Raw genomic sequence first — 24,729 nt, 5'->3', positions numbered from 1 at the left:
GGGTGTTTGTAAACAGTGTCCTCATCCTTATTTTGTGCTTGTGAAAGCGACCACTTTCACCCAAACAGGATGTTCAGTGTATTATAATACAGCACACAACACTTAGGATGTCAAAAGTAAAAGTAAATACTAAATCAGCATTTAGTGTCCTGCGTCTAATCAGCAGGAGAACACACAAGAGGTGGCACACTACCCATCGATTTGGCCTGAATTCAAACTGGACACCATCTCACCTGGTACTCTGACTGGAGGACTCCAGTGCCTGAGGTGGTTCCAGAGGGTCCAATACGAGGTTTTTTGTTGGGAGGTCCTTGGTCCTGACTGTGTTGGATGCCAGGTCCCGTGTTGGTCCCCGTGGTCCCTGACGTGCCATTGGTCTGCGCAGAACTCTGCTGGGATGGAGCCTGCTGCTGCTGTGTCTGTGCCTGCGCCTGCGTCTGCCCCTGCCCCTGCGCAGTCGTTTGCTGATGCTGTTGTGTCTGGTTCTTGCATGAAGAAACACACACACACACACACACACAAACAGAGATAAGTATATTGTGTTAATGCCAATAAACAGACAGACGAATCGACACACACACACACACACACACACACACACCACATTAACACACATATGTCACACACAATACAGAAACACAGATACTAAGCACACACACATGCATAAGATAGACAGACAGAGACAGACAGATAAATAGACAGACAGACAGACAGACAGACAGATAGATAGATAGATAGATAGATAGATAGATAGATAGATAGATAGATAGATAGATAGACAGATAGTGCATAATGCAGGGTATAGTGTGGTACGGCCATTCTGTCTGGTTAATAAGTAAAGTTATTACTGGAACTGGAATGAGTCAGCACATTAAAAATGCTTTGCTCTACTGTCAAGATACATCACAGCTGAAATCAATTACTAATGTAAGATATTCATTAAAAAGAAAAAAAAAAAAACTTAAATACAGTCAGCAATGTACTAAGAGTGGCAAAACAACTTACTGAGAAAGAAAATAAGATTTTGCTTGTCTGGTGGCACAAAGAAGGCATTTAAAGGAAGTTTAGTCAGGAGCAAATCCACTCAATAGACTTGAACTCATTGATGCTCTTTGTTGTTATGTGTGTCAGTACACATTTCAACTGGACAGTGTCTCATTCTTTAAATATGTATTGAGATGGCTTTGAAGAAAACAAAGGTCATACAGCTTTGTAGCTCTTGATCCATTTCACAAGCTCACGACACCAGAGTGTATAGGATAAAATGACACACAGGCATCTATCTCTCTCTTTCTCTCTCCATGTATTGTGAGCTTGGCTAGTCATTAGCCAAGTGCACAATGGTGTTGTAAGGCGTCTCCAGAGGAATGGCTGTATCTTCACTGTACTATCAATCAGTACTCAACAAGGTATCTGTGGACTGTTCCTCTGAAAAAGGCTCTTCACAGCTCTTCAGTCTGTGGAATGTGATTACACAAATAGCCGATACAGAACAAATAGCTGATATTTCAGACTGGAACGAATAAGAAGGTACCTTGAGTGTTTGTCTTAGAGGATGTTAATACCGAAAGTCTTTGGGGTCAAACTGCATTGTATCTGCATGTAGAATTCATTAAATCATTTAGCATCGGGCTAAAGAGCTATGGGTTAAAAAACTGTGGGTGAACTGAAGGCTTCAGTATACTGTTAATAAACAGCAGAATGCAGGCCATGCCGTATCCTGTGTAGGTTCACAGGCTTCCCTGGTTTAGGATTTAAGCCTTAGGTTTTTTGGCCCTCACAACAACAGGAGGTTATTGTGCTAACGTTGCTAACACTGCTAATTCTCCCTTTTTGCTAGCCGAAGGCTTGTGCCCTGAGCCTGTTACGGTTTCCTGACTTTTCCGCACGATCACGACAATCTTGTGAACCTTGCCGCCCTCGAATCTGGACAATTCGGAGACTATTTGCTCAGCTTGTGTTGCTTTTCCTCTGGCGTTTTCCTAACTCCTGACGACGTCTGTTCACACTGGACACATTTCCACTGTCGTTCTAAATAAGAGCTGCCAGAGAGAGGGGGCATAATACAACGCAGCAAAACAACACAAGACAACACAGTAACTTAGCACACCACAGTCCAGCCCAGCACAACACCACAGCGCAATCTCGAACCAGTTTATATGTGTGTACCATGGAAACATTACTGTGCTGAAGTTATGATGCTTAAACCCCATAATCATCTGCTTTTGGTTATGCTGGTCAGGACTTGATGCTAACTGGCACGTGTTAGTTGCTCAGTGAGAGAGCTAGAGAGAGGGAGAGAGAGAGAGCGAGAGAGAGAGAGAGAGAGAGAGAGGGGAAGAGAGGGGAGGGGGTTACCTTCTCTGTTTTTTCCTCTGGCTCATCTTCATTGAGAAACTCTCTCTTGGGGTAAGGGATCTGACATCCAGCAAACACGCTGGAAAACAACACAAGTGTGCTTTTATCCATAATTTTATCGAACATGAAAAGATCCGCATGGCAAGATGAAAACTTCAGTGACTGTTTGCAGAAACACTGGCATAATAAGCACGTGTTTTTTGTGGGTCACGTTTATGTTAGAACAGTTTGAAAGCAAAGATTTAGGCCACCCTTTAAAGCCAGTGTATGAATGCTTAGGGACAACGCAACAGTGAAATGGCCTTTCCTCCCATTTTAAGCTGTTTCAGAACTGACCTGCTTTCAATAAACAGAATCAATAGCTGCTATTGTTACTACAGAGGTCTCCTATGATGTGAATGTGTGCGTGTGTGTGTGTGTGTGTGTGTGTGAGTGAGTGAGTGAGTGAGTGAGTGTTTGAGACATGTGGTTTAACAGGACTTACTCAGATGTGGGTAGAGGGTCCTCCAGAAAGTATGCATCCTGCAGGGCTTGTTCAGACGTGATCCTTTTGGTGGGATCCATCGTGAGCAGTTTCTGGAGCTAGTTTTCAAACACAAATGTGTTTGCATCAGTCCCGTACTTCAAACTTGATATCATTAACATATATAGGTTAGCATAGAGCATGAAGGGGTTGTATGACTGAACTACTTGGGAGGGTAAAAGTTGACTACTGGAAGACAAACTCACCAACAGGAAAACTTTGCTGTCTGGTTTGACTTTATGCTTCTCCATGTATTTGATGAGGCTGCTGTTTGCATACCTGTGAGTCAAACAAGCAAGCAAAACTGTATCTGAGATACAGAAATCTCTCAATATTGACAGAGAGATGAAAAGAAATGGGAGATTATAAGGCCGAGACCTGGCTCACTTAAATCTCCGAACATTTTTTAATATAATATAATATAATAAAGTGTAAGATTTCAACAGTTTTCAACTGCAAGATGCTGCTACAATCCTGCAAATTATCACAGCCAGTGAAATTCATCCCATCTGTGGATTTGAGCTCTGGCAAGAACATGATGGTTAACAGATGAAAACTTTTGGTTTTCTTTCGTCTAATACAACAAAGCTACATGTCCGGTGGAAAAGGCTCACGTTGTTCTCCGAAAGTCTTTCTGGAGCGTTGGGTATTCCGGCATTTTCCGAATGTCCTCCCAGTCTTTATCTGAAGGGTTTAAAAAAAACCAGAAAAACCCCCACAGATATCAGTACTTTTAATGGACAGAACTCTTCGACGCTAAATTTGACAGTTAAGGTTGCTTCATCAGTTTGCAACATTAAAAAAAAATGAAGCAAGACGCTAAATGCACATGTAGCAGGACATCTGTTATCGCTGGTACACAACCATTTAAAGAGGAAGGATTCGATTGCATTGCTTCTGAGAAGCATTAAGGAACGGTTTGTTTCTCTGACCCTATGTGCTAAATGGACAGTGTTGAAGGTCATGATCAGGCTGACACGGTGCCATTTCTGAATACCACCCCCCACCCAAATTTCTGTCTTCAAAATCAGCACATGATTTTGATTTCAAAATCAGCAATTTATATGTCACATCAACTGTTACCTCATTTCTCTGCAAGCATCCAAACAGCTCTTCTAAATTACACAACAACCAGCAGGCATAAACAATAATCTTGGGTGCTAATCTGCATGTGAAGTTGCGTTGTCATTTGCTGAGGTGTATCTCTGTGAAAGAATGGTATTGTGTTGGCAGAGGGGCGATGTATGTTGATGGGATGCACGACATGCAGACCTGCTGGGAACCCCATGACGCTGAATATCCTGTCCAGCTGGTCGTGATGGAAAGGGTTGCTGGTCTTGATGTCTTCCTGACGACAGTGAAAAATGGGTTCGGATGTAAGCAGCTCGGCAAAGATGCAACCGATCGCCCAGATGTCTGAAAACAACGACAAACCTTGGTTATCAGACTGGTAGACAGACTTGGTTATCAGACTGGAGTGTTCTTGGAAACTCTATCTCTTTCCATCTAAAGGAAAAATGTTACTAATATACAAGCTTTTACTCACGGTAAAGATTTCACATGGGTCTGAAAGTGGTGCAAAAAATCTTAAATGGATTCGCTAATGCTGTGCGTGTCGCTAATGCTAACAGTGTCACACATGTATGCTGAACATGTGTAAACCTGAGTTTACGCTGTTAAACACAGGTTTGCAAAAGGCGTTACCACAGTAATTAACTTCCCACAGGTGTTAGACAGATACGCTGAATGCCGAAGGTTTGAGAGCATCTGTGTAGACGTAACTTAACCTCTGAGAATCCCAGTGAGTTTGACAGTAAGTGTTTCAATACATACATTTTGCATAAGCAGATATGTCACACTGGACCCACACTGTGATCTCTATAGACTTTTGTGAGAGACATATGTTGCGAGGTTTTGCCAATGCCTAATGCATCCATGGCTGTGGGTATTTGTAGCACATGAGGCAAACTTTAGGGTATTCAAATGTGGCTGTGGACGAGTGTAAAAACGTCTGCTGTGTGTACACTGTTGTGTAACAAGTAGGTCCTCCTGTCACACCTGCTAAATTTAAACATCCAGACATGCCTGAATTGCAGGCAAACAGCACATAGCAGTGTGCTTTCTGTCACAAACACTCAGCACCCAAAGGGTGAATGTCAAAAGAAGGTTGGGCTGAATGGAGATGCAAAGAGAACACAGATTCGTGTCAATGCAAACAATCCAAGAGCAAAGTCCAGCTCCCTAGTGGCATCCCATTCCCTCCCAGTATGGAGAATTAGCGTGCTTATCGGTATAACACAAAAGATTGTAGCTAAACCCTCGCTCTTCTGTTTCCACAGCAATTCATCCATCACCTGGTAGTCAGGACGTGTCAGGACTCTCTAGTACACTTGATAATCAGAACATCAAAACTGTGATGTGAAACTGAATGAAGGACTTTCTCATTAGACATATCTCTCACTCATTATCTAAGCCGCTTATCCTCATCAGGGTCGGGGGGGGGGGGCAGTGCTGGAGCCTGTCCCAGCATTCACTGGATGAAAGGTCGCCAGTCCATCGCAGGGCAGATCATTAGACATGTGATTTAGTGAATTTCTAAGGTGACAAGTGTTTAGTGATGCTCCGAAACGTTTCTTTTTGTCCTGTTTTTTGGACTTTGTTCGTACAAACTCACCGATTGCTTTGGTGTAATGCCGAGCCCCTAACAGCAGTTCTGGAGCCCGATACCAGAACGTGACCACCACCGGGTCCAAATCCGCCAGCGGCTTGAGCGGAGAGTTGAAGAGTCTCGCAAAGCCCATGTCAGCTACAGAAAACAGGAGAACAGACAGAGAGAAATGACCACAGTACAATTCAGCCTTAACAAAAGCTGACACCACTTCAAAGTTATCGTGGGTGATTCTGCCCATACATGGTACAATCCTTGCTGTTCTTTAGGAATGTCTCTGAAATGTTTGAGCCTTCTCTCCTGAACTTTTAAAATCAACTTTGCAAGCTGCTTGACTCTGAAAGCCCTAGACATGGCCTCTTCAAAAAAAAAAAAAAAAAATGACAGGCCGAATTGGTAAGTTAGAGGGCAGTGAATCCTGAGGCAATCGCAACAGAAAACATGCAAAGCAGCAGTTGACCTGGAATGTGTGGACCCAAGGCGCCTGCCATCAAAAGGTGTTGACTTACAGATGAGCTTTAAAGGAATTCCATTTCTTTAAACTAGGCCAAACTTCTACTCATGTCACACCAGGATAACCCATTACATTTATGCTTTTTCTCTTCCCTTTATCTCTCAGTTCTTTCAGCTACTTCAGTTCCCTTTTCAAATCTGTCGCTGGCACAAAGGGTACATAATGCCTGTTGTTCTTTGATACTGAATGTCTGAACTGGAAGCCCTGCTTAATGTAATAAGCTGTGTATTCATGTTACATGGTTTGTGAGGCTTAGGTAGGGTGACCAGATGCAAAAAGACCAATGTGGGACAAGTAGTGAGTTAATGTGGGACATGTTACCAACGTTGTGAGGGAATCCTAAAACTTTTATATAGTGTCTATCTAACTGAATAAGAAACATTAATAGTCTGCCTTTTGGCTCATAAACACCTACACTTTGTCCTCTAGTCAATACCACAGCACACCAGTTAGGCCATCACATTCCCTCCCTCATACACAACTATATAGAATAAAAGAAATCGAAAGTAACCTGTACAACATGAAAAAATAAATGCGCATACGGAATCGATATTCATCATGTAGTCATAAGGATGACTAGGGCTTTTAGATAACTCCTGCCAATCAACTAACGGCTGATTCTCAAGCTGTCAGTGAACCTAAGTCGTTTGCAATGTTAGAGCAATCACACGCGAGATCGCTCGGAAGCATAAAATGTCGAGAGGAGTAGGCTAATATAATTGTACTATTCCTTAACTGGAAAAAGTTAAGCAAGGACACCCAGGAATATGTCACAGCCCATTCTTTACTAAAAGAACATTTTCTTTTCTTTGTGGCCATGATGTTGCCTGGTAGCTTTAATCTTCATATATGCATGCAGTTTGATTCACGGCAATCACAGCCTCTTGATGTCCGCCTTCAATGCTCTCTTCTCAGCCACTGGATGAAAGCCAGGCTTCTAGAAAAGCTTGGCTAGGTTGCATTTGCATGAGCCAGGCTGCTGCTTTTGACATAGCGCTATTAAATAGAGTAGAAACTATGCCGCAACAGCATAAGTGGCTCATGGGCCAGGTGGGTAAAAGAACGCATCCATGTATTTTTGTTTGTGACAATTAAAAACCAAATGACCAATGAAAATGCGGGACATTATCTCACTATGCAGGACAAAGGGTCAAAATGCTGTGCAGTACAACGCAAAGTGGGACACCCGGTCACCCTAGGCTTAGGACCCCATCCTCAGGTAGTCTTTGGACATTAATTGCTCAGTAAGTGTCACAGGTTAGCTTGAAGTTCTTAGCTTCAACTTATCTTCGGTAGGAGCTGTTAATGCGTTGAAACCTGTGGGAGATGTTACATGACTTGTGATGGCAAACAGTGCTGAATCCTAGAGTAAATTTGTTATTATAGGTTCATACAACATCAACTGTGTTAACCATGCTACAACAGTATACTCTTGAACCCAAAAAAACTGGCGTCGGAATGTCCAGAGGAACCCAGCTCAATAAAGCGTTCCGCTCCAAGATAAAAATAGAACTCTGGTGGTTCTATCCTGTGACATCACTCCAGAGTAGTTCCACGCACTATTATGTAACATGGCTGAGTAGGCATGGGAGTCACTGAGGGTGACCCTTTAAGGCGAAAGGAAGGTCAACTTTTCTGATCTCTGCCTGCTTTCGACATAAAGACCCATTGACTAACACGTAGTTGTGCAAAAAGTCAAGGCTTGCTTACAACAGCACGGATCTTCACCGATAGAGATATCAGTGACAGAGATACATAAAATTTATGCTACAAGCCAAATAACCACACAGTGAAGTGTAAGCATAGTATCTCAAACATTCCTTACCGATTTTGACTCTGCCACGTTCAGGTCCCTCTCCCATGACCAGGATATTAGCTGGTTTCTGCAGAAGGAAAATAACTATTAAAAAACACACCTTATTTACTGAGGGTGGTAACTCTACACTGAGTCTGACAACCCTAGATTGAAAACACAATATCCTACCAAAGAAACAAAAGAAACATGCCATTTTTTTAAAACAAATTCTTGCATTGCCTCAAGATAGGATATAACTGTTAGGTCCGAATTTGTTCCCCAAAATTAGAGATGGTTCATAAAGACAGACAAGAAGTCCACATAAGTAATGGGACGGCAGTGCAGATGAGGGGTTATTAAAAACTGTTTGTTTACATATCAGTCACACTTATGTGACTATTAAAGTTACACTTTAACACTGACTTTATCTTTTGGCTGCCTTGTGAAATCTTTGTGAAAAGTTAGTCTCTTATCTCTACAAACTACAGTTTGTAGCCCCCCCCCCCCCCTCCCCCTGGTACCAGGAGTTTTAAAGTGACGGGCATCGATTTGTCCGGCATATGTATAACAGATGAAAAAGCACAAATATCTGGCAATTATCTGTCTGGCAAAACACGACAAACTGCGGTGGAACTGGACAAATGGAGATTCTGTGTGTATCTGGCATTGCCTTTTAGCCATTTTCTTTAAAAAAAATACCCTCACTCAGTACATATTAATCACTCAGTCAATCAAGACAAGATTAGAGTGCAGGTGTTTAGAACAAATAATCACATGTTCTCATTTTGTTTTATGATGCCAGTGACACTAATGTCACATAATACAAAACCTTTATAGAAGCTGTGAGAAAACAGAAAAGAAAGAATAAAATGCATAAACCAACACCTCAGCACTAAGACCTTCTACAGGATTACTCTACACATGCAAAATTGTGCACAAACTCTGTTTTTTTTAACAGAAAACATTCATTTTGTATACACGCATTTGTTGTTAGGTTGAAATAGATTCAGATAGAAACGATCTCCAAAAGACATATAAAGACAGCAGGCTATTGTGCTGAGCCACTCTTGCAGAAATACTGTATCCCTAAAAACAAACAAACAAACAAACAAACAATCAAGAGCAAACAAACACACTAACACCATCAACTGCCTCTTTAATGTTGTTTTGTGTGTCTGTGAATCTCCAGTTTCCACACTAACATGCATCTCATTGGACTCTCCGCTCTAGGAAAACAGGTTCGCTGTTGCTAAGGTAACCACATTACTATTGAGCTCATTTATTTACATGTGAGGACAACAAGACAGCACACTCTCCAGACACAACAACAGTGCTCAAAACACTCCTCCTATCCCTGATTAACTGGGTTTGTAGGTAAAGCTCTAGAGAAGTACCCTACAATGTCTCTCTCTGCCTCTCCCTCCCTCACTCTCTTTCCTTTCCAAGATATCTATTTGCACTTAATCTGTAAGGAAAACAATTTCTACAAAAGCAGCTGGCAGCGTGGAAATATCTGTTAAAACACAACGTGTCTGATTCTACAGCACTCTGAAAGATGACCGAGCATTACGTTGTGACTGGCGTTGTTTTCGACGAGATGAAAGAGAAGCGAGGCAGCGGCTTCTCCTTTGTTTTTTCCCCATTGGTTTTGAACTGGATGCTTGGCATTGCGCCTGTGATCTGAGGTGGAGGCCAGAATACATAAATCACTCTGGGAGGGGAAGGAGAAATGTGTATTCTTCCCTGAGTAAGGCATGTGATCGTGTCTTAGCTTTATGTGCATATCTCTCTCTCTCTCTCCCTCTCTCTCTCCATACTTCTCCCTCTATGTAGGTAACCGCATAAGTCACACCATCTTACTCTCATGCTCTCTCCTGTTTTCTTTTCTGCCCTGCTACCTCTCTTTCCCTCCCTCTCCCTCTTTCTAATGATTTTATGGTGGCACAGTTTCCTGGAACATGTACATTTGCTACTGTACATTAGCACCATCATACTGTACACATTTACTAGTAAACTGAACAAGAACATAACACATGCTATAGACTACTGCTCTTCTACAGATCCATATCACGAACACCCACTTATGTCAGATTAGATAAAAGAACAAAAAACAAAAGTGGTCAAACAAAGTGAGGTTATTTCCCTGAGAATTTGAATGTGTAAACCAACATTTTGAACATGTGAGTGGTTGAGGCAGCTGACAAATTAAACCCAGAAACACCATTAAAAGGTGGGCTATCTTAACCATGGGATTCTTGTCTCTGTTTATTAAATATGCAAGATCTTAAAGCCAGATTGGCATGTAGACTGAATCTGCATTTGTTATTCTGTATGTTGGCTTGGCTGGCATTCCAGTATGACCGGTAACACTCTCTCGCTCTCACACACACACACACACACACACACACACACAATACACACACTCTCTCTCACACACACACGCGCGCACACACACACACACACACTCAAACACTCCCTCGGACAAATACACATACACACTCTGTCCTTCACTCTGGCATACACTCACACTCACATACACATACACACACTGCTGGCTGTTACATAAGCAGGACAGGAGGGCTGGGGGTTGGGGTGGTTTGCTGGAGAGCTGGGGGAAGGGAAGACAAGGTTGTGTAGACAACGTTAGGAGTTACATAACTGCTGAGTATGCACAGGGCATTAAACACACACGGTGCTCCGCGCTGTACTGTCTCCCTTAGACTTCACATAGAGCATTCTCATATACACACACACAACTGCATACACACACACACACACACACGCACGCACGCACACACACACACACACACACACACACACACACACACACACACACACAGACACACATACACACACACGGTGCTACACACTGTACTGTCTGCCTAAAATCTCGCATAGAGAATTCTCATATACACACATACACATACTCACACAAACACACACACATGGTGCTCCACGAGGTACAGTCTCCCTAAGACTTCACATAGAGCATTCTCTGAAATGCCCCCCAAAACACACACACAAATACACACATGTATACACGCGCACACACGCACGCATGCACACATATACACACACACACACATGCACACGCAGACATACACACACACACACATGCAAAAACACACGCGCATGTAAAAGCACATGCATGTACACACACACACACACACACACACATGCACACACACTCACACACAAACACACACACTCACACACACACATAAACACGAGAGGTTGACAGTTTGGTTTTCGCAAGTCTCACCCCTGCACCACTCTTAAATGACTGTCCACTGACAAAGTAGAAAAATATGCCCTAGGCTTGGGCAGAAACAGTTTGGAATTTTTTTCCCACCAAACCACAAAAGAGAACCAAACAGAGGCTGTAGGGCGTGTACATATATGGTCTTAAAGCACAAACTACAACTCTGTTTTGGGGGGGGCAGCTGCTGGTTTAAAAAGAATGTCTGGTAAACTGGTTGACTCAACAGCTCGACACAACATGCAGAAACAAGGCCAATCTGCATAGCCTCACTCCTCTTCTCCCATTCTCTCCCAGTGTAAACACTGTTACCAAGCAACCGCAGATAAGATCTTTACACTAAATCTACTCTAATGGACATTTACAGGGGAAAATATCACTCTCTCTCTCTCTTGCTCTCTCTCTTTCTCACTCTCTCTCAACTTGAACTGGACTCTGTCTCTTGATAGAGATTTATAAAGGGTTAATTCCTGTGACACCTTTGTTTTTGCAGGAAGATAATCTAATTTGGCAGAAATGAAATTTTGCAGTGGAAACTAGACACACTGAATTCAGTTAGAGTGTACTTGCTTATTGCAGGAATCCAAACCATCTCAGCCCCATAAGTTAGACATACACACACTTAGATGTTCTAGTCAAGACGCATTAACATATTTCTGGCAACTACTCACAAAACTATGAGTTATTTCTAAAAGTTACTAATAATCTATAACTTTTTTTGTGTAAGGGACTGATATTTGGTGAGTGCCCAGAGTGGTTTAGTTGTTGTTGTTGTTGTTCAGTCATTCTGAAGAGTTCAATTCGGGCAGCTTAGCGTCAGAACGGCAGACGCCCATTCATAAAGACCTCAGACCTCAGATATAAAACTTTAATTAGGATGAAAGTCACTGACAACAAACAGCTCTCTGCAGACAGCAAAGAATGGATAAACAACGTAACGCGCACGCGCTTGCACACACACACACACACACACACACACACACACACACACCCTCATACAAACACACAAAAACACACAGGCACTCACACACACAAACACACAGGCACACACATACAGACACATCAGCTTATTATCGGATTGGCCAAAAGCCTTAAATCCACAATGGCAGGAACCAGTGTGAAGTAAAACGGCATTGTGGGTAAAAAAGATTAACCTTGGCAGAGAAGCAGGAGTGCAGCCATAACAATGACAGAAAAACTCAGTGGCTTCAGTGTAAAGGTTTGATAAAGGGTTTTGACCTTCAAAGAGAATAAAACAAACCCAGGGAATGTCTTTAAGAACAGGTTTAACAATGGAAACATGTTTGTTTTTGAAAAGGGAAAGAACCTTTGCAGTCTGCAGCTGCACAACAGATAATTTTATAACGCAAACTACGGAGAGTCCAGATAACATGACAGACTGTTCTCAGGCAAAAAAAAAAAAAAAAAAAGAAAAAGAAAGAGAGAAACAAAACCGACACATCTAAAAACTGAGATTGCTTCTTTTCTTCATAAAGAATAAATGACAATATACAAACAATTCTGTGTTTGTATTTTCACAAATGTTTCACTGCTCTGATGCAAATCAGATGAATGTTGTTCGCAGTGGATTAGCATCCACTGAAATGTTTAGTAAACCGTGTCATATTGATACACGGTGTGTTTGTGAATTTACTTCAGATTAACAGTAATGTTTTAATTATTGCATATCGAACATCACACATAAGCACATCACATCTGTCACTGGGTAGCTACCTAACTAACACAAGTGCTGCGCAATGTTTTCATACAGCCAATAATTCATTCATTTATTCATTTAACACAGGCAGCAGAAGAGGGGAGAGGGTGCAGACAGGAGAGGGGAAAAGAGAGAGAGTCAGAGAGAGAGAGAGAGAGATGCATTCGAATTCTTCCTGTGGATCTATTTCCCTCTAAGTCTTTCAACACGTTACGGTTTAACATTCACATCAAAAGCAATCAAACGCCGAACGTTAAACTGCTTTTCTTGCAACACCATGTTTCTTTTCTGTAATCCTAATCTAAACGGCTGATCAAAAGCTTGTAGGATTCCATGAGCAAAGGGTCTCAGAATCGTTACATTCTGCCGGTGTTGTGACTTGACGGAAATTGCGGCAGAGTTTTAAGGGTGAATCTGAAGCTTAGTGAAGGAAGTGAGGTAAGAGACTGATGTCATAATATCCATCTGGCATCAAAGGATTACATCACAATGAGAGTCTTTATAACTTTCAATTCACTGGGATTTGTTATATATCTGTCTATCTAACTGGTCATATATCAGCCCATTATCTTCCCCATTGGTTTGTGTGTCTGTTATTCTGTCTCTCTGTCAATTTACTCTTCCATTTAGCTATAGATCCACGTGTTTTATGTGTGTGTCTCTCTTGATTTACTTATCCATCTATCTGTCCAACCATCTGGGTGTAATTTCCCTCAGCACAGCAGTTCTTCCAACTCAAACTCCCCACATATATGCTGTCATTTACAATCATGTCTTGTCCTTCTTACGTCTCAACAACCTTGACCACAAACAACAGAACCACACTTATGCTTTCTCCAAAAACAAACTTAAAAAAAAACTAAATCAAACAGAAATCTAAATCTAAGACTTGGCCAGAAGACCATTGGCTCTGGGTTGAAGGGTTTATATTGGCTGCTAAAGGCAGGAGAGGGATCAAAACTATTGCTACATGTTGGACGGAGAATGACCCACTATTATTATACTACTCATGTGAGGGGAAGTGACCCGTTTTGGGGGAAAAAAAAAAAATGAAACGGTGAACATTCCAATAACTATTTTAAAAATCCCCACTGCAAAGGGAGCTGAAGTTTCGACTGGTTCTAATGAATGAACGTTCTATTGTGTCACATACACACGTAAAAGTTCCGTGGATGACCCTTTATGACATCACTGTCTGTTCCTTGATTCTATCTCCCAGGTGACCTGCTGGTAATTCAGCAAAAGCCCCTGTGGGAAAGTGCAGAGAGGCAGAGTCTTACAGGATAATGACAGACTGGATGGAGGGATAGAGGTAAAGGAGGAGGGGGACAGTATTTATGTATCTGCACGAACCAGTACACATGGTTTCAAAACACATATGCAGACAATAACACAGAGAGAGAGAGAGAGAGAGAGAAGGGAGAGATGCTGGCTAGAACACCTTGGATGTATGACACTGACAAATATGATTAATCCTGATTCCTTACTGAGCTTTGCAGTATTCCACAAAGCAGAATCTGCTGTTAGCCAGATAACTGCAACCAAGAATCAAAGGTAAGAACAGGCAAAGAACATGCCAGAATTCTGTTTTGTCTATGACTAGCTACTCCAAAAAACACCCCCTGCATCACAGATTATGTCACGACACAGGATTCCATAAGTAGAAAAACTGGATTGCAACTATATGCACAGGAAAATATAATGGCACAAACATAACACATTACACACTGTGTTGTTCATAGCGCTTTGCCACAAACATGAAAAACAGATCCAACTCGCCTGTCTCATAACAGCTTACAGTAAAGCGTTTGTGAGTCATAAGCACTGTTAGCAGAAAGGTTTAGCGGCATGTTTGATGTGTTATGAAGTGTGATATGTCATGAACTGCTAGGGAGTGCTGTAAGCAAACAGTCTTTCTGTTACTGACCAGATCTCTGTGAAGGACCCAGTTGGCGTGGAGGTAATGGATCCCATCCAGGATCTGGTAGAGGAGAGATTTCACCATCCCTCTGGGCAGCTGCATTGGCTTCTTATTGGCCTTGGAGGCTCGGTGGAACTTGATGATGTGCTGGGGAAAAGACATTGGACCTTTAGTCATTACATAGTCAGTCAGTCAGCCAGTCATTCAGTCAGTCAGACATATAAACAACAGTCTGTCAGTCAGTCTGTCAGTCAGACAGTCAGTCACTTAGTCAGACAAATAAACAACAGTCTGTCAGTCAGACAGTCAGTCAGATAGTCAGTCAGATAGTAAGTCAGACAGTCAGACAAATAAACAACAGTCTGTCGGTCAGTCTGTCAGTCAGGCAGTCAGTCACTTAGTCAGACAAATAAACAACAGTCTGTCAGTCAGTCTGTCAGTCAGGCAGTCAGTCACTTAGTCAGACAAATAATCAACAGTCTGATGGTCAGTCTGTCAGTCAGACAGTCAGTCACTTAGTCAGACAAATAAACAACAGTCTGATGGTCAGTCTGTCAGTCAGTCAGTCAGTCAGACAGTCAGTCACTTAGTCAGACAAATAAACAACAGTCTGATGGTCAGTCTGTCGGTCAGTCAGTCTGTCAGTCAGACAGTCAGTCACTTAGTCAGACAAATAAACAACAGTCTGATGGTCAGTCTGTCAGTCAGTCAGTCAGTCAGTCAGACAGTCAGTCACTTAGTCAGACAAATAAACAACAGTCTGTCAGTCAGTCTGTCAGTCAGTCAGTCAGTCACTTAGTCAGACAAATAAACAACAGTCTGTCAGTCAGTCAGTCTGTCAGTCAGACAGTCAGTCACTTAGTCAGACAAATAAACAACACTCTGTGGAGAGATGGGGGGGGGGGTAAATGTAACAGGGGTTTATAAACATAAATCAGCCAAAAACAAGTCCATTACTATTAGCAACGCAGTTTGCAAATCAGTTGAAATTCATAGAGTGCAAAAAAAATCGGGTCGGGAGCGCGACACAAATCCAATGTAAAACAGAGCAGGTGTTCCGCAGCTGATCCCTGGAGATGAGTTGGAGGAATTCTTAGAATTAGGAAAAGCAAAGGCAACTTTGCTCCGGATCGGAGACTGAAATTTACTGCATGAAAAAACAACTCTAAAAACTCTCTGGTGTTCTGAACTAAAATAACATGGGTGTACACGGATTTCATTGGGGTTGAAATGCACAGTCAAATGCAGAAAATCTAAGTCGGCCCGTCATACAGATGAGTCTTAAATGAATGCAAGCGTAGAGATTGACTGTAGCTGAACGGCAGAACTCACAGGATGTGACAAGATGACTACAGCGTGTCTCACTGTCAGATGCATTCCTCATAAAACAGTACAAAAGTCGCTTCATTGCACTCCAACATGGTTAAGCATTGACCAAGCATTTTGGAAGCATATGCAGTGTTTGGCTTTCACCTGTATCAGGGCTCTGGTTGTCTGGATTCATGGCATTTGCAAGAAAGCCATTCAGTGCAGTGAAATCTCATGGGATGTGCTCCTGTCTAATCCACACACCTGTGCCGTTTTATGATCATTCACAATTAGAAAACGAGTATGCACTTCAGTAACTCTCCTCTCTGTAGTAAGAATGTATGCTGAAAACTCAGATCATATTTGTTTGTTATGATGTGAGTCCAGGGGAAAATATATAGCCACGGGACACTGGAGATAAGAGTTGGAGATGAGAGGGGGGGGGGGGGCAGAGAGAGAGAGAGGGAGAGAGAGAGAGAGAGAGAGAGAGAGAGAGAGAGAGAGAGAGAGACAGACTTACCCACAGATCATGCTCGGCGTAATCGAAGAGGAGCCAGACCTTCCTGTCACTGTGAGACAGAAACACCTTCTGTAGAGCGATCACATTTGGATGCTTCAGCTCCCTCAGCAACTGTGAAACACACACACACACACACACACACACACACAAAAATCAGCATTAAATTTCCTCTGAGTCAATTATTTAATAACATGTTTTATACAGAGGAGGGGAGTTGATTTTGTCAGGTAGAGCTGATAGGTATGTAGGCTTTTAACCCAGCCTGCCTGCCACACATGCACACACACCCCTGTCCAAGCTGGTCAGGGTGCCTCAGGGCACCTTAAGCATACTATACATTCAGGTGGGTTATATTACGGCTAGAACATAAGTCTCTCAGGACTGCAGAATGCTAGGAGGTCAACTTGGCGGTTCAAATATTCTGTTGTTATTTGAACTATTGAACCGTATACACCTTCTCTGGAATATATCCTTCACAAACAAACTTTTACCATGAGGTTTGAAAAACCATAGTGGTAACTGTCACTATAATAAAGGTTTGTCTGAATCTGAGATATACAGTCAATGAAAAAAACACATTCTCCCCTAACAGGCTACTACAGAAGCGACCTCTAATTCATCATTCAATTCCCATATGATTTTCGTCATTCGGATCAGATGACAGTTCAGAACGTAATCAGAGATTAAAATCACTCAACACCACGGCCCTGAAGCCATACGTGTCCATTTCTGTCGATAAGTGACTTATATAAGATAAATGAGGCCCTGCTTTTAGCAAAACGGTACATTTGCTAATGGATCTGAAGTCAACATCCTTATGTCCACACAATTAAATCAGCAGAATGGACATGCAGGCCACAGAGGACTCTGTTCTCGTTTCAGATGGCTTGAAATGATACGTGAGGGTTCCTGTTCTAGAATTTTCCCCTAACACTTGCCCTTGGAATCCTCTGCATTCTAATGACATCAGTCATTCCAAAGCTAGGATTGTAAGACTGCTGTTGAAATTGAATTACTTGAAATGTGGCAGTCCCACACAGTGTGTGACACCATAAAACTCTCCACCCCCAACCATTTCTCATTGAGTTTTCTCATTGGCTAACAACATAGCACCTATCCAAAATCAATAAAATCCTTTGGCCTGTTCTGATTGCACTGTGACCCTTTTCTAGTGTAAGACTAAGCTAGTGTCTGACATTACTGATTATCTTATGCATTATTAAATATGTCCACCCAATGTGATTAACTTCAGTTAACTTGAGCTGGGGTTGTGCATACACACAGACACAAACACACACACACGTACACACACACACCCTACTGTTTTTCCATCGAAGCTGAGGTGCTAGTTCTCAGTGTAAGGCTAGTATTTCAGAGTCTCTGCTGACACAGACTTACTGTTACCGAGAAGAGCCACACGCTTTCACAGCAAAGCGAAACCATGCACATACACACACACACACACACACACACTCACGCACATATCCCTAGGCATGCATACACACCCAGACAGGCACACTGGCACACACCCACACATTTCCATATACCTCCTCACACACCCTCACACATGCACGCATAAACTCCTGCGCAACTCCAAACACATACATATCCGCACACCCCAGATGCCTTCCAACATACACACACACACACACACACACACACACACACACTTCTGCATACCTACAGACACACTCCTGTGTGTCCCCTAACGCACACACACACACACACACACACACACACACACACACACACACTTCTGCATACCTACAGACACACTCCTGTGTGTCCCCTAACGCACACACACACACACACACATACACACACACACACACACACACACACACACACACACACACTTCTGCATACCTACAGACACACTCCTGTGTGTCCCCTAACGCACACACACACACACACACACACAGATGCAGATGCTTCCAGCTGGTGTGTGTTGGTGTGTGAAGGGAAAGAATAGGGTGATTGTGTTGGCTGTTTGGTTTGGCCTTTGCCACGGGCCAGTGAGGAGAGTGGTTAGTGAGGTTAGCATTTAATCACTGTCTAATCCACAGCGCTATGACACGGCATTGTGCCAAAAAGCCAGAGGTTTAACCATATAGCCCTTCTGCAGGGCAAAACCAATTACATTCCTCACTGCAAACACAGAAAAGAAACACAGAAAAAAGCAACCATAAAATATAGATATTTATATGTGTAACTCACAGTCGTCTGTAATTTCAGAGTTTTTAGTTCCAGGGGCTTTACACACAACCTTTAAATAAATGGCTAAGTTGCAGTCTGTGCAAAGACACTGCACAAACACAGCTTCTGGAATATCAAGAGCAGAGGAGATGATTGCTGTGAAGATAGCTAATAAACATAAGCTATATTGTTGTGGTTTAGGGGCAGCAAAGAAAGTCCTGAACGTTAAAACCGCTCAGATATTGCCACATTCAGAGACCAAGAGTCCCTCGACAGCAAGAGAAAGAGAGAGAAAGAGAAGGAGAGGAAAAAAGGGGAAGAAGAGACTGTCTTTGTTGTCACAATCGAACAACTGTAATCACCAGGAGCAAGATGGCAAGGTTCCCAGGAGAAATTTTCCATACTGAGAGAGAATCTGACGCTGACCCAGCTCAGAAAGGTTCAGCCCAAGGCCGTAACTATGTGCAAACACACACACACATACACACACGCACACACTAACACACACACACATGCTCGCACACACACAAACACACACACATACACACACACGCACACTCATACACTCTCTCTCAATACATTCATAAACACACTCTCACTCTTTTAGGGTGTTCAAAACAGACAAATCTACACAGAAACGCGCACACACACACACACACACACACACACACACACACACACACACAGACAACCGGGATGTTCCAAGACTGTCTCTTCTCTAATACTATGCATCCCTAAGTCACAGCCTCTCACTCCATTTGGAGCAAAAACAAAGCTGTAGTCTATTTTTGTTTGTTCAAGCTGTTTTCCAAAGAGGAGGAGAAGCTCAGTTAATGACAACAGCTCCATGGGTCAAAAGGTCATATATTAAGGTCCTGTGTCAGAAGATGGAGCAATCATGAAAGTCATTCATCTGCATGGAGATTGCAGTTTGATGAGTAAACACCGAGATTCATTTGCTCTTCCCATTTCCTACGCTTTGTCAAAACCTTGTAATGTCCTTTCAATACATCAAGTGACAGATGAAAATTAAAAACAAAAAAAAAAAAAACCCTCCTAGAACACCAGAGAGGAACACAATGGAATTGTAATGAACTGGCTCTCCATTACATACAATACCGTTCTAAAACTTTCAATAAAATCTGAGAGATGCAAAATTAATTGTGGCGTTGTTTAATACATACCCTTAAAATCAACCTGAATGAAGTGTGTGAAGTTGGTGAATAAAACTGCCAAAAAAAAAAAAAAAAGTCTAAGAGAACACTTTAGGAAACCGTGCTGGGATGTACTGACAAAGTTGTTTACTGCCATTAAAGCGAGAAAGTGGGTCAATCTTCCAAAGAGAGTGCTAAAAGCAAAGCCCTGATTGGCCCTGATTCCAAACCATTCAGAACCACTGAACTAGAGTCCAAATGCTGTCACACTGTACGCAGCTATGCACACCTTTAAAAACAGTATTTTCCATTCATTGCAGGAAAAAGCTCCACTTACAATCATTTACAATCAAAGCTCCAAGACCTCCAACTGCTCTGGACTGACCAAAAGCCTTCAAGTGCCATTACAATCAAAAGACGTGGAGCAATTTTGGCAGTTTTTTTCAGTTTGAGGTAAGGGAACTTAGCCCAGAGATTAGAGTGGTAACACTTAGCATTCAAGAGAGGGAAAAACAGGCATACTCAGAGGAGACACTAGCAAAGGTTGATCATCCAGAGCTAACGGCCGACGCGCCCTTTCGCAACATCACATGGCAAGCAAGTGATTTCTGAGAGTTGGTGAAGCAGACGAAATGCAAACAAGCGACGGCAGCATGGTTTCTGAAATATACCACCCAAACCGCACGGGGTCGTATAACCTGACTGAAGGACTTAATATGAGACTGTTGTTGATATTGGGAAACTCGGTTCCCAGCTGAGATCACAACGTTTTCCATCCTTTGTTGGGTGAAGCTTTCAAAGCTGTTTTTCAAAAATATGGTTTTAGATACTGTGCACAAAAGCTATGAGTTTAACCTTGAAATCTGAAAGCTGAAATGATCATAGAAAATGATTAAATGGATCATTTGAAATGTCAAACTTGATCATTTAATGGCTATCCGATTAAGGTTGGGGAGATGGTGTGCCGAGGAATATTTGAAGCGTCACAGTCCCACAGTTTAGATATGTCCCATACTTTCTTTTTTTTTTAAGTCTGAAATCTTTGCTATTACAGAATAATCCCATTATCAATATCTTCACAATCACAATGGCTCTTGAAACAAATATGTTGAAACGAAAAGCAGTCGGCGGTGGAGAAGAAAAAAAAAACCCTACAAGACACCCAAAGGACTGCACTTTTTCCTCCTGATTTCACTGAAAATTTCCTGTAGGAAACTACATCGCTAATGGGTCTAACCATGTTCTTTCAGCATTTCCCTCATAAGAAGTTTATAGCTGTGTCGTTGTACAGTGGAGTTTGAAACGAGCGAGAAGCATCTGTTATTCACTGTGACGTACCTACAGCGGTAAGTGACCAGTACGTAAAGGCATGACACAGTCATGAGTTCAGACAATTTACGCCCATACAGAGATGAATCACTTTAACTTGTCAGCCAAGGCAAGTTTGGACACATTTGCAACACACTGCAATTTTCTCAGTTTTTGAAAAAACACCTCTAGGGCTTAGCTAGGCCTGTGGCTGTCATGATCCATCAACATCTATAACTAAGAAATTTGTTTTTCAAGCGTAATTCAGTCTTTAACTGTGTGTAGGAAGGCATCCCGACAAATCTACACAATTAGATTAAAAGAAGAGATTTAACACGGCAAAGCTGAAACCCTGAATCATGTGGGTTTTTTTTTTTTTTTTTTGGTCATTTATTCATGCAATTACCCTAAACTCAAATATTGATCCTTCAAAGATCACACCACCAGCTGAAGGTTTCATTCACAACTAGCCAACTGTATGATGTCCTATTGTCCTGCTACAGCTGTCTTCACTCTACCCATGGACTATACAGAGTTCAATTATGACAAGAGACTATGTGTTGCACTATCTAGGATGGTAAGATCTCTCTCTCTCTCTCTCTCTCTCTCTCTCTCTCTCTCGCTTGCTCTCTCTCCAACCGGCCAAGCTGACTGAACCCTTGGTTTGTGAGCCCCAGTCATTAGGCATGAGAAAGACTAACGAGGCCACTCAGACAAGCCCATCTGTAAACACAACCAAAACACGCGACGTTCTTGTCGTCCTTAGTGACGGAGCTCTTGGTTTTTTCAGGTATGAGTACAGATGAGAAGAGCTGAGAGCCAGAGGCCCTGTGCTGTGATGGGAGGGGAGGTGAAGCTAAAAAAAAAAAAGGAAAAAAAAAGACCTGAACACATCCGGATTCATCCTGGTCCTCTTCCAACCACAGAACTTGTTTTATCTGTCAAACAAGCAAAGTACACAGCCTCCAGGCAAGTTGGTGACTGAAAATGAACAATTCAGAAATTTGGTTTCAAAGATGTAGGCATGGTCATGAGAATTATCTCACACTGCATGTGAACAAATACGAGTTAAGTTACATTTTAATGATCACCATAAGGAAAACTGTCTTCTTCCATCTCATCAACAGGAATGGTAGTAAAACTAATTTGCAGTGTCCATGGACCGAATCCAGTTTTGAGGCAGTGCCTGGGTAAAATGCTATAGTAAGAGTATCTAAACATCCCTAACATGCTGAGGGACGAATCCAGAGCAACTGGAGGAAACCCAAGCAAACATGGAGAGAACATGCAAACACTACACAGGGAGGACCTGGCACTGAACCTGGAACCTCTTTCTCATCAGGTGATAGTGCTATGTACTACACCACTGTGCCACCAGCATCAACGCCGCCTTTACCATTGCTTACCGACTGAAGTGGCAATTTTCGTACTAAAATGGAACAACATCAACCATAATGCAAAAACAACTCAGAGTGTTGCTTAGAACAGAGGTTGTCAAGCTTTTTCGACATGCGCCCCCCCACGTTGTCGAGGTTTGAACTCGCGCCCCCACCCCCTTTTCATTGCACTTGCCGATTTGTGCCTAAAAATCTCCTAATCTTCAGCCCCCCTTGACAGGTGCTCACGGATGGGGCACCGGCCGCACAAGTTGAAAACCCCTGGCTTAGAAAAGTAAAAGCCATCAGCTTCAGTGAGGTCCTAAGGCGTGCGTCACATTTGATGTGTTTATCTCAAGAGTAAAAAGAAGAAGAATACAAATAAAAAAGAAAGAATAAAACTTTTCCGGCCAACTTAATAATAGTGAGAATGTTAATTTGACTATTTCAGTTCTGCTTTATCAGGGTCTTTTTGCATTACAGAACCCTTGCCAAGTCCACCTGTGAACGAGGAAATTTCACACGGTCACTCCAGTTTGTGCTGGTTTCAAAAACACAACAATAACAAGAGTCAGACCCATAATTCATTGGGACAAATGTCATTGTTTAGACTGACTCACAATTCCACAATAAAAATAGCGTGCTGAAAGGACCTTGAGTGAGAGAGAGACCAAACACATAAACAACCTCTCCAGCTTGCCAGGGTTAAATTAGACACCAGATCCAAAGAGCTTGGAGACCAAAGTGTGGAAAGAAAGACAAAAAAAAGGAGGTTGGAGGGGCAGATTAGGGCTTGAATCACAATGACTCTATCAGCGTTAAGATGTCATTGTCTGTGCTAACTTTCCGTTAATTTGTCACACAAAGGCCAGTCAACTGCATCCTGTTTCAAGTCGATGCAATTCAAAGAAGCCACGCACCTGTTTGGTTTAAAATAAATACTCCGACAAATGAATATTGTGTTAAAAAGCTGTTGCGGTCGTGTACTCTTGCCAAAATTTTCTTAAAGCCACAAAAAACAGGGCCAGTGAGAAATTGTAAAAAAGAAAAAAAAAATTACTCCACCCCAAACTGCGGCCAGACTGGGAGGGAGAGCTGCAGCGTGCCGGGTGACTTGTGCGTGACGGTTGGTTATAAAAATGATTGACCATTAAGATGAAGAGGAGGAGGGGGCAAGAAAGAAAAAGAGCAAGATGGAGTGTTTGAGTCTCCTCTTAATTGGTGACTGTATAAAAGAAAACAGAGCCACAAAACTCACCGAATTACAAAGAGGCCCATATCTCAACGATGGAGAACAAAAACTTAAACTCTGCAGGCCAAATGAAGTGAATATTTCTAATGGGTCTCTAATCTTCTTTCAAGACAGTTAACTAATCGTAGTTTGCGTGTCAAGTCTGTCAAAGCCACGCGTTAAATTTCACCTCAAATCTCTTGACTTCTCACGTCAAACAGCTGCTTGTCAAAGCATCTCAACGTTACACGCTGACAAGGGCAAAAACACCCTCTTAAGACAGAAAACACAAAAGGAATGATAAAAATAAGTTGTTCACTTCATTCATGTCTACTGAGTGAATCACATTCCTCCGTCTGTGCACTAAACCAGTGTCTGTTAGTACTGAAAACCCATTTCATTAAGCACATCCACCTGTTCCCGCTCACTTGCACAGAATGGGTGGAGCTTTCATCATTAGCATACCTCACTGATCTGGGGACAGTCGTTAAGTAAGCCGGTGGGGGGACGACCCGCAGACTTGAGGCGGACTTAACTGGGTATTAACTAAACACAGCGTCCCATGACGCCGTGCTTTCTGAGACTCAACGTTAAGCTCCTCTGTTCTATCAGAGCGTTGCGTAATCTCGGCCGTGTCGCTGCTGGCCAGAGCGCTACACAGAGACTGTGTGGTGAAACGAAGCCCCAGTGGGACAGACTGGTTCTCTGACTCCACTGGTCATTCATCATTACTGGCACAATGACAGCTGCATTCAGCAGGATCTTAAATCATTGAAAAAAAGCCTCTAAAGTTTAGTCCTGAGTTCAAATCAATGGCTGGGAAAAAAGCCAGAGGGTAAATGTCCAGAAAGTGCTTTTCAGTATTAATCACTAAAGCCTAT

The 24,729-nt window shown here is 42.4% G+C and overlaps 1 protein-coding gene across 3 annotated transcripts in view; it reads right to left on the bottom strand.

Moving 5' to 3' along the window:
- cdk19 (cyclin dependent kinase 19) overlaps window positions 1-24,729 on the bottom strand; it is a 35,622-nt gene that overhangs the window by 2,685 nt on the left and 8,208 nt on the right. The window contains exons 3-12 of one of the 3 annotated variants that reach the window (XM_030782061.1): window positions 16,584-16,694; window positions 14,762-14,902; window positions 7,889-7,946; window positions 5,556-5,687; window positions 4,154-4,297; window positions 3,496-3,565; window positions 3,088-3,160; window positions 2,843-2,940; window positions 2,359-2,437; window positions 234-485 (exon numbers count right to left, since the gene is read on the bottom strand). In XM_030782061.1, coding sequence (XP_030637921.1) covers window positions 234-485; window positions 2,359-2,437; window positions 2,843-2,940; window positions 3,088-3,160; window positions 3,496-3,565; window positions 4,154-4,297; window positions 5,556-5,687; window positions 7,889-7,946; window positions 14,762-14,902; window positions 16,584-16,694 — 1,158 coding nt within the window. The remainder of the gene's footprint in view (window positions 1-233; window positions 486-2,358; window positions 2,438-2,842; window positions 2,941-3,087; window positions 3,161-3,495; window positions 3,566-4,153; window positions 4,298-5,555; window positions 5,688-7,888; window positions 7,947-14,761; window positions 14,903-16,583; window positions 16,695-24,729) is intronic. The other 2 variants (XM_030782062.1, XM_030782063.1) reach the window with 2 other exon arrangements.

This window comes from Chanos chanos, chromosome 8, assembly GCF_902362185.1.
Source record: "Chanos chanos chromosome 8, fChaCha1.1, whole genome shotgun sequence".
Taxonomy (NCBI): Eukaryota; Metazoa; Chordata; class Actinopteri; order Gonorynchiformes; family Chanidae; genus Chanos; species Chanos chanos.
This window is presented reverse-complemented; position numbering and strand designations above follow the sequence as displayed.